The 16,523-nt window shown below is 43.9% G+C and overlaps 1 protein-coding gene across 1 annotated transcript in view; it reads right to left on the bottom strand.

The window, feature by feature from the left end:
* Window positions 1–16,523, bottom strand: part of MSRA (methionine sulfoxide reductase A) — a 284,243-nt gene that overhangs the window by 138,770 nt on the left and 128,950 nt on the right. Inside the window, exon 3 of the mRNA XM_040427165.1 lies at window positions 7,922–7,990. Coding sequence (XP_040283099.1) covers window positions 7,922–7,990 — 69 coding nt within the window. The remainder of the gene's footprint in view (window positions 1–7,921; window positions 7,991–16,523) is intronic.

Below are 16,523 nucleotides of genomic sequence, written 5' to 3'. Positions count from 1 at the left end.
TTGGTAGTTCCACAGAGTTTTAGTATGTTGCTGTATCTGGGGTTGGTCTGTGCAGTTGCTGTGATGGTTTCAGATAGGGACAGTTCAGCATTGCCTCATTTCTCAATTTCCGCTCAGTGCCATTCATGTGCCATCTACCTGTGTGCCATAGGGCTGCCATCACTGGATCATGTTATCCTTACACGACCCTCAGCCTTCGGTTCCTCTCATCCAGCTGGGAGCTTAATTGTCTTGTTTTCTGCCAGTATTAACACGTGCTTCAATTATGTGATTTCTGCAACCATCCGGTTGTTTTGCAATTCAGTCCTACTGGAAGTCCTGGAGGCATCTGAGTACCATGAGCCACAGTAAGGACATGGGAAAGACAACCGCTACAGGTGAGGTTCAGTCCTGCAGTTTAGTGCACAGCTGGCTTTGTTACGCTACTTGGGGTTGTTGCAGTTATTTTACTGTATTGTAGGTCGGGGGGATGTCTGTATTACACTTTTTTTCAGTGGCCTGACAAAAATAATCCTAGTGTCTTCAAAATTAGAATTGTTAACTTGATTAAGGCCTCATGCACACAACGGTATGCATTTTTCGGTCCGCAAAAATCGAATTCGCAAAAAATACAGACGACGTCCGTGTGCATTCCGTATTTTGCGGAACGGAACAGCTGGCCCCTAATAGAACAGTTCTATTCTTGTCCATAATGCGGACAGTAATAGGACATGTTGTATTCTTTTGTGGAACAGACATATGGAAATGGAATGCACAAGGAGTAACTTCCGTTTTTTTTTTTTGCGGACCCATTGAAATGAATGGTTCTGCACACGGAACGAACATGAAAAGAAAATACGTTCGTGTGCATGAGCCCTAATGGTAATGTGGAGGTTTTTTAGAGGTTATTTTTTGTTAGAATTACCATTTTTTACATACAATATTAACACAAAAATTACAATTATATGAAAAACATAGAAAAAAATTTAATACAAAACACTCAAAAACTTGCATACAATGTGTGTTCCTACACAAGATATGATATTCATATGATATTCAGAACCATGGCAACAGTGTAGATTGAGGGTGGTCAAGGCCTTGAATGGGGTTTATATGAGCAGGGCCGGCGCCAGCACCCGGCAAACCCGGGCAAGTGCCGGGGCCCACTGCTTCTGGGGGGGCCCACTCGTTTTTGCAAGGTCCCTTTAAACATTTTTACAAACTGTTGCTGGCGCTGTGCAGCGCTGCCGCCGTCATAAAAGATCTCCAGGCCTGCAGAGTGCGGAGCGTCAGTGCGCAGCGAGCATGTGCACGTTCGTGAGTACACTGGTCGGAGCAGCAGGCCCTGCAGCAGAGGAAGCCAGCGGGAGCTGGAAGAAGGAAGGCTCCCAGGGTGGCTGACTGCTGTAGTAAGGAGAGCAATGCATGGTGCGCTGCGCAAGGACCCCTGGAAACATGACAGGGCCGCTGGAGAGCTAAGGAGCCCGGCCTGTCAGTCTTCAAGTAAGTGATCCCCCCTCCCCCAATCATGGTTCTGTCCAGTCTCACAGTTCTTTGCTCCCCCTCCTCCTGTCACCCCACTAGTGACCCTGTTCCTCCCTCCTCCTGTCACCCCACTAGTGACCCTGCTCTCCCTCCTCCTGTCAGCCCACTAGTGACCTGCTCCCCCCTCCTCCTGTCACCTCACTAGTGACCCTGCTCCCCTGTCCCCCCACTAGTGACCCTGCTCCCCCCTCCTCCTGTCAGCCCACTAGTGACCCTGCTCCCCCTCCTCCTGTCAGCCACAAGTGACCCTGCTCCCCCCTCCTCCTATCTCCCCACTAGTGACCCTGCTCCGCCCTCCTCCTGTCACCCCACTAGTGACCCTGCTCCCCCTCCTCCTGTCCCCCCACTAGTGACCCTGCTCCCCCCTCCTCCTGTCAGCCCACTAGTGACCCTGCTCCCCCTCCTCCTGTCAGCCACAAGTGACCCTGCTCCCCCCTCCTCCTATCTCCCCACTAGTGACCCTGCTCCGCCCTCCCCCTGTCTCCTCACTAGTGACCCTGCCCCCCCTCCTGTCAGCCACTAGTGACCCTGCTCCCCCCTCCTCCTGTCTCCCCACTAGTGACCCTGCTCCCCCCTCCTCCTGTCTCCCCACTAGTGACCCTGCTCCCCGCTCCTCCTGTCTCCTCACTAGTGACCCTGCTCCCCCTCCTCCTGTCACCCCACTAGTGACCCTGCTCCCCCTCCTCCTGTCACCCCACTAGTGACCCTGCTCCCCCTCCTCCTGTCACCCCACTAGTGACCCTGCTCCCCCCTCCTCCTGTCTCCTCACTAGTGACCCTGCTCCCCCCTCCTCCTGTCTCCTCACTAGTGACCCTGCTCCCCCTTCCTCCTGTCTCCTCTCTGGTGACCCTGCTCCCCCTCCTCCTGTCTCCTCTCTGGTGACCCTGCTCCCCCTCCTCCTGTCACCCCACTAGTGTCCCTGCTCCCCCTCCTCCTGTCACCCCACTAGTGACCCTGCTCCCTTTCCTCCTGTCACCCCACTAGTGACCCTGCTCCCCCGTCCTCCTGTCACCCCACTAGTGACCCTGCTCCACCCTCCAGTCACCCCACTAGTGACCCTGCTCCCCCTCCTCCTGTCACCCCACTAGTGACCCTGCTCCCCCCTCCTCCTGTCACCCCACTAGTGACCCTGCTCCCCCCTCCTCCTGTCACCCCACTAGTGACCCTGCTCCCCTCTCCTCCAGTCACCCCACTAGTGACTCTGCTCCCCCCGCTTTCTGTCACCCCACTAGTGACCCTGCTCCCCTCTCCTCCAGTCACCCCACTAGTGACCCTGCTCCCCCTGCTCCTGTCACCCCACTAGTGACCCTGCTCCCCCTCCTCCTATCACCCCACTAGTGACCCTGCTCCCCCCTCCTCCTGTCACCCCACTAGTGACCCTGCTCCCCTCTCCTCCAGTCACCCCACTAGTGACTCTGCTCCCCCCGCTTTCTGTCACCCCACTAGTGACCCTGCTCCCCTCTCCTCCAGTCACCCCACTAGTGACCCTGCTCCCCCTGCTCCTGTCACCCCACTAGTGACCCTGCTCCCCCTCCTCCTATCACCCCACTAGTGACCCTGCTCCCCCCTCCTCCTGTCACCCCACTAGTGACCCTGCTCCCCTCTCCTCCAGTCACCCCACTAGTGACTCTGCTCCCCCCGCTTTCTGTCACCTCACTATTGACCCTGTGTGTTCCTGTACGGAGAGGTGCCTGGCTGGAGTGTGGTGAGGCCTAGCTGTGTGTGTGTGTCACCATCACCATGCCCACAGTGTTCCTATGTCTTGACGCAGCTGCATCAGGACGTTCTGTGCGGGGCAAGAAGAAGAAGATGGAAGAGGAGGCAGATCCGCCAGCATGGAGTACGTGGGAGAGACACAGGGAGGCACACTAAGGACACAGGTAACACTACCACATGATCTACACTAGTGTTATCTGTGGTTTTACATAGGACTGCAGGTAACACTACCCCATGATCTACACTAGTGTTATCTGTGGTTTTACATAGGACTGCAGGTAACACTACCACATTATCAGCATTAGTGTTATCTGTGGTTTTACATAGGACTGCAGGTAACACTACCACATTATTAGCACTAGTGTTATCTGTGCTGTTACATAGGACTGCAGGGTACATCTACTATATTATCTGTACTCAGAGAGTTATCACTGTGTAAGGGGGCTCACTGAGACTTTATCGCCCAAGGGCCCACATGAACCTGGAGCCGGCCCTGTATATGAGTGTTTTTATTTCCTTTCTTTTGTTTATTTTTTTGCTACAGATGACACGACTTTATGAATCTATGAGGTTTTCATTGTGTGACAATTGCACATTCCGCACACACGTGCTAAGTGAAACGAAGCGGGACTGGGGCGGTTACGCTGCCAAGGACATAACATGCAGGAACAGGACGACTCCACTGTCGACTCGATGAGCAGAAACAATACTTTCCTCGATGAATGTATGTCATAAGAATGAAATAGTCATTTGTTGCTAAGCTGCGTTGTAGTAAGTTTAATTAAATAAAAGACATACAATTCAGCAATATACGGAAATACACTGACTTGCAAAAGTATTCAACTCCCCTAAAAAGGTCAACAGATTTCTTTTTACTTTTTCATAGATTGTTCCAGACAGAATTTCTATAGGTTTTCCTGGGTGTTTAATATTGATGACCTATCCTCAGGATAGTGGGGCACGACACCGGGCACCCCTGCCGATAAGCTGTTTGAGGAGGCTGTGGGGCTCCGGTGATAGCCGAGGCCTCCTCGCAGCTTAACAAGCACAGCACAGTGGTGTCTTCTAACTAGAATGGCTGTTGGGAGTTGGACCCCTGCCGATCTGATATCGATGACCTATCCTGAGGATTGCAGAAATGGTTGCTTTGGTGGTGCACATACTTTACTGGTTCTGTTACTTCCAAACAGTACATTCATCAATCCATAACGGCTTCTTCTACCTCTCAGAAGTCCAGTTTATGTGTTCTACAGCTATATTTTATCTTGTGGGTCTTGGCAACAGCCAATTGACCAAAAGACCTCTTGAGTTGTCTTCTCACAGAGGAAAGAGGGACAGAAAAACTGTTGGATTTAATAAGATCTGATGCAGGAGTGGAGCTTGATCTTCTACCACTCCATGAAGAATTGGGATTACTTTTTTCCTACAGCTTTTAAGACTTTTCTGAATTCTAGATTCAAAAAATCTTGTCTTTTTTTAATGCTAAAAGTTATCAATCACTGAGGAATCTCAGTTTTTTTTATCTTCCATTTACTGGCTAACACAGTTCAAATATTTTTTTTTTTACTTTATGTTGGAAAATTCAGATAATTACTGAAAAATAACAAGTAAAATCCCCAAAATAGAGTAGGACTCAAAGTTAAAAAGTATTGTTAACAAAATTCCTCAATATATAAAAAAAATTCTATAAAAAAATCCAACTTGAGTTGGATTGGTGTGTGTAAACGCTATGGGCATCTTTGAGGGCTATTTTTTTTTATTGCAATTTACTAATTTTAGGTTAAAATGTTTTTTTTTTTTTTTTTTAAAATGGTCTTTAGTAAAAATTTTCAACGGTTTTAAAAGGGTATTCCCATCTTGTGAATCACTTTTTAGGAATCAGTTTTTTATCTTCTATTTAATGGGTAACACAATCCAAATATATATTTTTTACTTTATGTTGGAAGATTCAGCTAATTCAGACAATTACTTAAAAATAACAAGTAAAATCCCTGAAATATAGTTAAAGAGTATTGTTAAAAAGAATCCTCATAATATCCAAAATTCGATTAAAAAATCCATTGAACTGGATTGCCTTGCGTAAAAGCTATCGACATCTTTGGGGATATTTTTATTTTATTAGCATTTTACTCATTTTAGATTAAAATACGGTAGGTTCTTAAAAATGATCTTTAGTAAAAAAAAAATCGCAACAGTTTTAAATGGGTTGTCAATCAGTTGTAATTAAATCTCAAATAGCATAAATAATAACTTACAAAATCATTCAATTTCTCATCTTCAACCCTTTTTCAGATATCTGGACTTTATTCTTTGTTACGTTTACCATTGGCAGCCTATGGTTATGGCCACCAGTGTGATACGGCAGCGGTGGCCGCGAATGTGCAGTTTCTACCAGCTGTGCTGTTTTCCATGGGTGGCCGGGACCTCGGGAGCACACCAGGGTATGTAAAGTAGCCCTGAAGCCGTTCCTTAAGGGCCCTTTACATGGGCCGAGAATCCACCAGGTAATTGCTATGTTAGCGAATATCTGGCAGTGTAAAGGTGCTGCCGATTACCCAATGAACAAGCGAAACACTTGTTGATCTGGTAATGCGATTGTTTGTGTAGGCACATAGATTATCGCTTGCCGGCTGTGTAATCACAATCTGCTGCTGGCAAACAACGAGTCTGTATGGGGACGAGTGTCTCCATATTGTAAAAGCCATATTTTTTTTTATTTTTTTGGGTGACTGTCTTATGTAGTGGCTCATTTTTTTTCGGTATGAGATGACGGTTGATCTGTACTATTTTAGTTTGCATATGACTTTTTGATCGCTTGCTATTACACTTTTTGTTATGTAAGGTGACCAAAAAAACGGCATTTTTTGACACACTTTTTTTTTTTATGGTGTTCATCTGAGGGGTTAGGTCATGTGATATTTTTATACAGCAGGTTCTTACGGACGCGGCAATACCTAATTTGTATACTTTTCTTTATTTATTTAAGTTTTACACAAGAACAGTATTTTTGAAACAAAAAAAATGATGTTTTAGTGTCTCCATATTCTGAGAGCCATAGTTTTTTTTATTTTTTGGGCGATTGTCTTAGGGTCTCATTTTTTGCGGGATATGACTGTTTGATTGGCACAATTTTGGGGTGCTTATGACTTTTTGATCGCTTGCCATTACACTTTGTGATGTAAGGTGACCAAAAAAATAGCTTTTTTGACATTGTTTTGATTTTTTATAGTACCACAAAATGATGCCAATGAAAAGTACAGGTCCACCGGGAAAAAGCAATCCCTCTGACAGCTCTATAGTAAGAAAAAAAGTTGTTGTTTTTTTTATATTTTCTTATTTTTTCGCCTGAGGTTAAATTCAACAACTCGACAGAAGAACAAGACTCAAGAACTGTAGTGGGTGGAAGTGCTCTTTAATGCTGTTTTATCTAGGAGCTCCGCTTGTCCCTCTCACTGAATTGACCCACTTATACCTGGTTATAAAAGAGTTGAGTGACTTATTGCATTGGCGATGGGCAGGCGCGCTGCCTGAAACGTTTTCCCAATGATAAATTAGAGCATTATCACAGTGTGACCACGCTGCCGATGTAATTACACAACCTTCATTACGTTAAATTAAACAAGTCCTCCATCCAACTCAATTTGGGGCCAGCCCAGCATTATTAGCTTGACGCGCCCGTCTGTCCTAATTCCGATTTCATTTGTACACAACAGTGGGGTGCCCCCGGTCGGCTTTTAAACATCTGAATGCTATATTTTTATAAGAAAAAGGAGTAATTAATCTGGGGCAATCGGTCAAATTTGTTTTCCATTGACAAACGGTTCTTAAAAATTGTAAACACGATGGAACAAGTTACCTGCCTGGCAATGAGGAGCTTTTTGACCTTTAGAAAGAAAACGTCTATCAACCACAGTAACTACAAAGAGTGTCTCTCGTTCCGGAGGACCCCGCATGGTCATGCATTACATGGACAGCCCATTGAGGCAACAGTGTAATACTTCATTTTACCTACGAAGGTGCTGCAGGAAAAGTGAACACTTCCTGACAGGTTTCCTCACAGATTACAGATAATCTGTTGGGTGTCCATGTAGCAGAACAACATTTAAGTAGTTTATCATCAGAGGACCCTCTTAATAAAAAAGGAATTTCCCTACAGTGACCGATCATTTCAAGCTCACAATTGTAAACTCGTTGCTAAATGGCACCAAAGCCCAATTATTGGTGACTCCCCAACTGTTCAACATGGCAGTTAATAAACAGACAGAGCTACACTTTACAGGTGTGTTTCAGGTTTTTGCCACTGATGGCCTACCTTCAGGACAGGCCATCAATATCTGATTGGCGGGGGTCTGACACCATGCACCCCCACCAATCAGTTGTTTTAGAAAAGCTCTGGTGCCAGAACTACTCAGCTCCATCCTTTGTGTAGTGGACAGAGCTGCTAACTGCAGCACTGCTCCCATTGACTTCAGTGGGGGCAATCCTGCAGTTACCAACTATGGCTACAACACTATGGACGGAGCTGTGCAGTTCAGGCGTTTGAGCTACAAGTTAATGGCATATCGGAGGGCGAGTGGTGTGTCGGACCTCCACCGATCAATAGTAAAATCCTGGAATACCCTTTTAAAGAGACCTTTCTTTCCGACATAAAGTAGACAAATAGAGATTATTAGCTACTTACCAAATATTGCCATCTGCGCCCCTTCAGGAAATGGTTCAACCAATGAATTGCCATTGACATGGTGTTTAACTGAAAAATATAAAACAAAATGTCAGGTCATCTATAGTTGTAGATGTGGCTTTAAAAGAGATGAGCGAATCGATTCTAAAGAATAAAATTCCTTCAAAATTAGCACCAAAAGGCTGGCCCCGTGGTCAAAAGACTCCCTGCTTCCTTGTCAATGTGGCACCTGCGTCTTGCCCTGAGCACTGGGCAGAGGTGCTGCTACTACTCCTTGAGCAGCATAGATACTGACTACGCTTGCGTTGCTGACGTCTCCATATATAAAGGTGACGGCTTTGGACAGAGATGCACTTTTGGGTGTAATGAGACAGCAGCGGCGCATGCGCAGTCGGTATATATGAGCTACTCAGGTAGTAGCAGCAGACCCTCTGCACTGGTGCTGATTCTGAGAAACGGTACAGAGGCGAGATTGATGGGGCCAATTGAGATGTCTGGTCCTGTCAATCAAAGAGGAGGGGGGAGTCTCTTGACCAACGGGGCCATCCCCTCGGAGCAGCAACGCCAGCCCATCGGTGCTGATTTTGAACGAATCTGACTTGTTAGAATTCATTTGCTTGACTCTAATCTTTAATCAAACTTTTAGAAATTATACAACACATTATAAGGCTACATGCACACAACTGTGTATTTCTTCAGTGTGCCATATGTTTTTTCTGGGATAGCACACTGACCCAATCATTTCAATGGGGCCATGCACACAGCAGTTTTTTCCAAAGATCCGTGTGCCCGATTCGTTATCCTCGGCACAGATTCTATTCCTCTCCTGATTATTGGTGGATGAGAATAGGCCTATTGATTGATGGGAGTGAGGGGGAAAAAACTGAATGCCCATGGATTAGATCTGTTCTTTGTGGACTGAAATTCAGATATGGCCGTGTGCATGAGGCCTAACTCAATAAAGTCTGTCATCTCTTTGTAAATGGATTTGTATCAGATATTATGGCTCAGAAGCGTTGATGCTAGTGTGAATAAAGCCTAAAGCTCGCAGTACACAGTAGATAAATCCACCGATTTCGGCAGGAAAGGTAGACCATATAACGTCAGAGGAGATAGGATTCAGACAGTTGGATTTCAACTGCCCAATAATTTTATTCTCAGGAAGATAATCCACCACCACCAGAGGCACCTGGCAGTGTCTTTCACCCTTTTTCCATTCATGTGTGCATGTGTATGGAGGGGTCTGGTGTGATGGCTGTCGGCTAAATGAGTAATTGGACCTAATGTTGCGTTGCGATTTCCATTAAAAACTGAAATACACTGTTGAATCTGTTGCAAGACGGACACCAATGGAATCCGCCGACTTATAATGTGGTCAAGTGGTCAAGATAAAACCAGTCCATCATTTTGCTGAAAAGAATAGCACTACATGCAACACTATTTTTTTGGTCAAATGTGAATGATTTTGAAATGGATGCTCCTCTGATACAACAGTGAACAGAGCCTTAAATAAAAGCTAGGACGAATGATACAATAATTATTCATGAGGATAATACAATAACAATAGAATGATTAAAAATTCCTGTGGGGTTTTTCAGTCTGAAGATACGGATGACCTATTAGATGTTTTTTCCGAAACAAAACAGTGGACAGAACCAGAAGCAAAAGGCTCTGTCCATTGTATAGTGGCCATGCCGGGGTACTGCCACTTAGCTCCCATACACTAGATGAAAGTCAGTTGAGGCTTCCAAATTCAGTAGAATCAGTCAATGATTGGGCTTCCTTGTCGAAGACCAATGTCCTGCATGGAGGGAGATGAAGATGAATGCTCGATCAACAGATATCTGAGGAGTGTGGCCATCTTACTTAGCTATTGAAGGCTCTTGGGTCAGCATGGTGGCTGAGTAGTTGATGTTGGTTCCTGTAAAACTGAGGTCCTGGGATGCTAAGGGCATAATCTACATGGAGTTTTTAGGTTCTCCCCATACCTGTGGGTTTCCTCTGGGATCTTTACTGTTGTTCAACATTTCAAAAACATTGATAGGTCAACTGGTTTCCCATGACATGGTCCCTCAACTGGAAGGTAAAGAAGTCACACCGGACACAAGACCCTACAGGGTAGGCTGGCGCTATATAAACATTCATAAAAACCTCACACAACCTTTAGCACAAGCTTTTAGTCTTGTTTTGAATAGAGGATTAAGAGCCCATTAAAACGTCCCTGACTGCAGGATTACAGCACCACAGGAGTAGCGTTACCAGAGAAATGTTAATGTATAATTTAAAAGAGATATTTTGCTTTCATCAATAAAACACCCCAGGATCTCCGGGATTTACTGGAGAATTCAATTAGAAGAGATTGCAGTGACCTTTCTCCGCCTCTCAGTTCTGGCGCAGTAATATTGCTCATATTAATACTGGGAGTGCAGAGTCTCACCGAGGTGCGAGATACCAGGATCGTTTACTGGATACACAATAGGTGGACGGAGCTTTCAGGCTACTTTCATACTAGCGTTTTTGCTGGATCCGGCAGGGTTCAGCAAAAACCCTTTTCTTTATTGAAAATACAACCATCTGCATCCGTTATGAACGTATCCGGTTGTATTATCTTTAACATAGGCAAGATGGATCCGTCATGAACACCATTGAAAGTCAATGGGGGATGGATTCGTTTTCTATTGTGTCAGAGAAAACAAATCCGTCCCCATTGACTTGCATTGTGGGTCATATCTTGCTCCGCATCCCAGGATGGAAAGCAAACCGCAGCATGCTGCTCTCCGGTATGAGAATGGAATGCATTTTGGAGTGTTCCGTTCTGTTCAGTTACGTTTTGTCCCTATTGACAATGAATGGGAACATGTGATGGAATATTAATGGCATTGTTATGATGTTATTTTGATGGGGAGAAAATAATAAAAATTATATTGAAAAAAACAAACAAAACAGAAGTGTTTTTTTCCGGTATTGAGACCCTATGACGGATCTCAATACTGGAAAATAGAAACGCTAGTGTGAAAGTAGCCTTAATGGTGTCCACATTTCACTTTGCAAAATTATAACCTATAAAAAAGTAACAGGCGGTTTTATTAGTCTGCCTTTTACCATTAGGTCTTTGTATGCGTTAGGGTCCATTTCCATGTCCGTAGAATGGGTCTGCATCCATTACGCAAATTGCGGAACGGGTGCGGACCCATTTATTCTCAATGGGGCAGGAATGGATGCGGACAGCACACAGTGTGCTGTCCGCATCCGCATTTCTGGAGTGCACCCACGATCTTCCGGTCCGCGGCTCCGGAAAAAAATAGAACATGTCCTATTTTTGTCCACAATTGCAGACAAGAATAGGCAGTTCAATGGGGGTGCCGGCCGGGTGTATTGCGGATCCGCAATACACTACGGACGTGTGAATGCACCCTTATGTGTACACTATGCTTTTAGACAACACAGGGTGATAAACTGGACATATGTCTGGAAATACATAAGTCTGGGTGACATATGTTACCATATTTTCTTTTTTTTTTCAGTTTCCTCACTTGTCAGCTTTGCTGTATAGACCGACACAGAATGAGCAGAGTCATCTCATTATCATTAGAGGGCATGGAAATCAATGACAGCTCTATTGGATTAGCCGACCTGTCAAGGATCAAGGACGCTGGGTCAATGAGGCTCGGTGCCATCACATGATTCCTGAGGGCGGACTATTTAAACAGGCAGCTGCTGGCCATGGTTGTCGGTGATTGGTCTTCCTGACTCACTAGCTAGTTGCGTGTTTGTTACTCTGGATCGCTGACTTTTGCCCTGTTTCTCTGTCTTTGCCTCTGAATACTGATTCTGTCTGTGATATGACCTTATGGTATTTGACTCTGCTTGTTAATTAACCTTTCTTGACATTGGACACTGTTTGGATTTAGACTCTGCTAGTTTGTGAACTCACCTTTGCCTACTGAATTGGTCTCTAACGTTATCTCCTGGTTTCACTCTGCTGTGTATTTGACTTAACTTTTGGATTCTGATCCGAGGTTTTGACCTCTTTCTGTCTGACTTCTCATTTACTCCATTAGGTTCAGGTCCCTGAACTTAGTCAAGTCAGGGATCTTCGCCAAGTTGAGGCCGTCATTTAGGGTGGATTTTGCAAAGAGGTAGGGACAGTCGTTTGGGTGGAGTACAAGCCTGCCCTGCACTGTTCCCTACCCTATGTTACAGATCCAGGAGGTATCTGTTTTGTCCCCTTTCTTCTCCTTATGTCAAACCAATCTCAAAGCTCATGTGCACAGCTGAATTTCAGATTCATGCAGTATACAGTTGCAAGAAAAAGTATGTGAACCCTTCGGAATGATATGGATTTCTGCACAAATTGGTCATAAAATGTGATCTGATCTTCATCTAAGTCACAACAATAGACAATCACAGTCTGCTTAAACTAATAACTCACAAATAATTAAATGTTACCATGTTTTTATTGAACACACCATGGAAATATTCACAGTGCAGGTGGAAAAAGTATGTGAACCCCTAGACTAATGACATCTCCAAAGAGCTAATTGGAGTGAAGTGTCAGCCAACTGGAGTCCAATCAATGAGATGAGATTGGAGGTGTTGGTTACAGCTGCCCTATGAAAAACACACACCAGTTCTGGGTTTGCTTTTCACAAGAAGCATTGCCTGATGTGAATGATGCCTCGCACAAAAGAGCTCTCAGAAGACCTACGATTAAGAATTGTTGACTTGCATGAAGCTGGAAAGGGTTATAAAAGTATCTCCAAAAGCCTTGCTGTTCATCAGTCCACGGTAAGACAAATTGTCTATAAATGGAGAAAGTTCAGCACTGCTGCTACTCTCCCTAGGAGTGGCCGTCCTGTAAAGATGACTGCAAGAGCACAGCGCAGACTGCTCAATGAGGTGAAGAAGAATCCTAGAGTGTCAGCTAAAGACTTACAAAAGTCTCTGGCATATGCTAACATTTCTGTTAGCGAATCTACGATACGTAAAACACTAAACAAGAATGGATTTCATGGGAGGATACCACAGAGGAAGCCACTGCTGTCCAAAAAAAACATTGCTGCACGTTTACAGTTTGCACAAGAGCACCTGGATGTTCCACAGCAGTACTAGCAAAATATTCTGTGGACGGATAAAACCAAAGTTGAGTTGTTTGGAAGAAACACACAACACTATGTGTGGAGAAAAAGAGGCACAGCACACCAACATCAAAACCTCATCCCAACTGTGAAGTATGGTGGTGGGGGCATCATGGTTTGGGGCTGCTTTGCTGCGTCAGGGCCTGGACGGATTGCTATCATTGAAGGAAAAATGAATTCCCAAGTTTATCAAGACATTTTGCAGGAAAACTGAAGGCCATCTGTCCACCAGCTGAAGCTCAACAAGAAGATGGATGTTGCAACAGGACAACGACCCAAAGCATAGAAGTAAATCAACAACAGAATGGCTGAAACAGAAGAAAATACGCCTTCTGGAGTGGCCCATTCAGAGTCCTGACCTCAACCCGATTGAGATGCTGTGGCATGACCTCAAGAAAGCGATTCACACCAGACATCCCAAGAATATTGCTGAACTGAAACAGTTCTGTAAAGAGGAAAGGTCAAGAATTACTCCTGACCGTTGTGCACGTCTGATCTGCAACTACAGGAAACGTTTGGTTGAAGTTATTGCTGCCAAAAGAGGTTCAACCAGTTATTAAATCCAAGGGTTCACATACTTTTTCCACCTGCACTGTGAATTTTTACATGGTGTGTTCAATAAAAACATGGCAACATTTAATTCTTTGTGTGTTATTAGTTTAAGCAGACTGTGATTGTCTATTGTTGTGACTTAGATGAAGATCAGATCACATTTTATGACCAATTTGTGCAGAAATCCATATCATTCCAAAGGGTTCACATACTTTTTCTTGCAACTGTATAGTCTGAGGTGTCCATAAGGTACTTTCAATTGCTTCCGATTTTACACTGAGACATCCAGAGGTATTTTTTCACAGATGCTTTATGATTTGAAGCATGTTCCATTGCATCCTGTATGACGTAGAAACCTTACCATATGGCAGCACATCATGTGCTTATGGGTCCATAGTACAGACCCTTGAGGATTCTGTGTAGATCATACACATGTAGTCTTGGAGTTTACAAAATCTTGGACTCCCTACTGCCCCCCAATGCTAGTTAATCCTCAGCTCTATAGCTATATTACAGAAAATAGATGGGGCTCTTTTCCATAAGATTTTGTATTATAAGCTTGCAGAAAATCAAAGAGGTAAGTGCTTACAAATTAATTTCCAGGTTTAGTGGCATTTTTTTTATTAGTTATGATCACATTCAGCATCGTAAACAGTTTTTCCCATCAGTATGTACCATTTGACACATCATGACAGACGTGACCTTTCAGAGAGGTCTCCAAGTCATAAATGAGGGGTAGAGGATCACAATTTCTCAACGTTCCTTCTCTCTAGAATGATAATAACCATTTTTTTCCAGGACCCAGTTCCCCGTAATCACAACGTTGAGTGTTATCGGTGTAAAATCTCCGCAGAATGAATCAGCCACCTATTGTTTGTGTTTACAGGTAGACTCGAGAGCAGCCACCTACCTCTCCACTTCATTAGAATGTACGGCAAGCTCTGCTCAAAAAAACGAACCACATAACCATTTTCACAGTCCATTAAACTGATTTTAATTGATTCTTTGTTCTTACATCTGTAAAACCGTCTAGATGAGAGTCAGCGAGACAAGACAGCGTCCTTGCTTAGCCGTCCTTGAACAACCAAAGGGGGGGGGGGGAACAGTCGGAAAGTTTTTGAATAAAATCTAAATAAAAGACTCTTGTAAATAAAGGAAGAACCTTCTAAAACAACGAATGAAACTTAGAAGATGAACGATGACCAAAGCAGATATCTCACGAAGATTTCATGGTTGCTATATTTACGCTTGGATTGTTGCATTGTTGACTGTAATCGTCTAATTCACATTGACAGAATAAAAAGGAAGACAAAGTAAAAAATAAAAAATAAAAATACAAGTATACAAAAACGCTCTAAAAATCCCCAATAACAATGTCACTTTGCTGCTTCCACTCAAAACTGACAGGAAAGACTACTTCCAACATGGCCAAAGACACCCAAACATAAACTGGCCACTGATGTGACATCACATTCATCCAAAGGGAATGATTATGGATAACGTAGGCTGATAAGTGTTTATGAAACGAATGGCAGATTGCCGGATACGAATGTCACAATAGAATATGAGCCAAACGCTGGTCTTGCCTTGAAGATAAAGAAAGTTGTATGGGAAATCATGGAAGTGTTTGTGCTGCAGTTGGGTGGAAGCGCAGCCATATCAATGGTCCTACATTCACAGGCAAATTTTTAACTACCCTCTATGGCTAGCACAGAAAATGGGAAACCACTGCTCAGAGAGGTAGCTCACGGCTCCTGGGCCCCTCAGCCATCGTTCTCTTATTATGGTACCAGGATTGCAGTATGAATGGCCATCTCTGCATCCCTTACGGTTTCTCCAGACAATATCGTCCCAAAGTGTCAATTTTTAAAGATAATCATTTAAAAAAAGTGCAACTATAGAGATCATCAAGTTAACACTGAACAAGCAGAGAATGTCAGGAGATTTCAGCTCTGAAGCTTCGCAGTTTTCTGTAGAAATGCCCATTCTTATCTGAAAAACGGACAAGAATAGGACACGTATTGTGGAATGGCCATACAGATGTGGACAGCACCTGGATGAATTTATGAGGACCCCCAAAGAAATAAATAGGTCTACAAGTCATACGCAAAAAAATGCAGATCGGACATGGACCAAAGCTACAGTCATATGCATGAGGCCTAATCCTGGTGCAGGTTGCAGAAACTGAAGAAACCCTGCACAGGCTGCACTGAAACAGCACTCTAGATCATCTCAGGAGCTCAATATCACCATCATCGTACTGACCCACAGAATAATGGCTCATTCAGACGGCCGTATGCTGTGGATCCGTTTTTTTGTGGATTAGATGTTGTCCCATTGACTTCTATGGGGCCTTTTCTTCCATTCCACGGCTCAGCAAAACAAATGAGACATGTCCTGTACTTGTCAGTGAAAATCAGGACATGGCCCCATTGAAGTCTATGGGTCAGCAAAAAAACTGAATGCAATCCGTTTTTTTTTGCGGACATGCTGAACTGTCCGCAAAAAAACAGATCCACATTTTTACGGAGAGCATACGGCCATCTGAATGAGACCTCAGGCTGCACAGTGAACGTTGTAAATCTAAAGTGCAAAACTATAGTGGAAAAGCTTATTTTTTTTTCCTTTCTTTACCGCGAAAATAATAAGTCAATCAATAAATAAGGTTGGGTTCACATCACGTGTTTAACATATACGTTAAACAGATGCCTCTGATGGATGCCGTACAGTGACATCCGCCACCACGGAGTTTCACTGAACAAAAAACCTATATGTTAACATATACTCCAAAATTGGTACAATAAAATCTACAATTCGACAGAAAAATAAAAAAGTTATTGTCAGAAAAAAAGAAAAACGGATAATCGTCCTCATATTGAAAATAATCAATATTATTATTATAAATTAATATT

This window comes from Bufo bufo, chromosome 4 (genome assembly GCF_905171765.1).
Source record: "Bufo bufo chromosome 4, aBufBuf1.1, whole genome shotgun sequence".
NCBI classification, from domain to species: Eukaryota; Metazoa; Chordata; class Amphibia; order Anura; family Bufonidae; genus Bufo; species Bufo bufo.
This window is presented reverse-complemented; position numbering and strand designations above follow the sequence as displayed.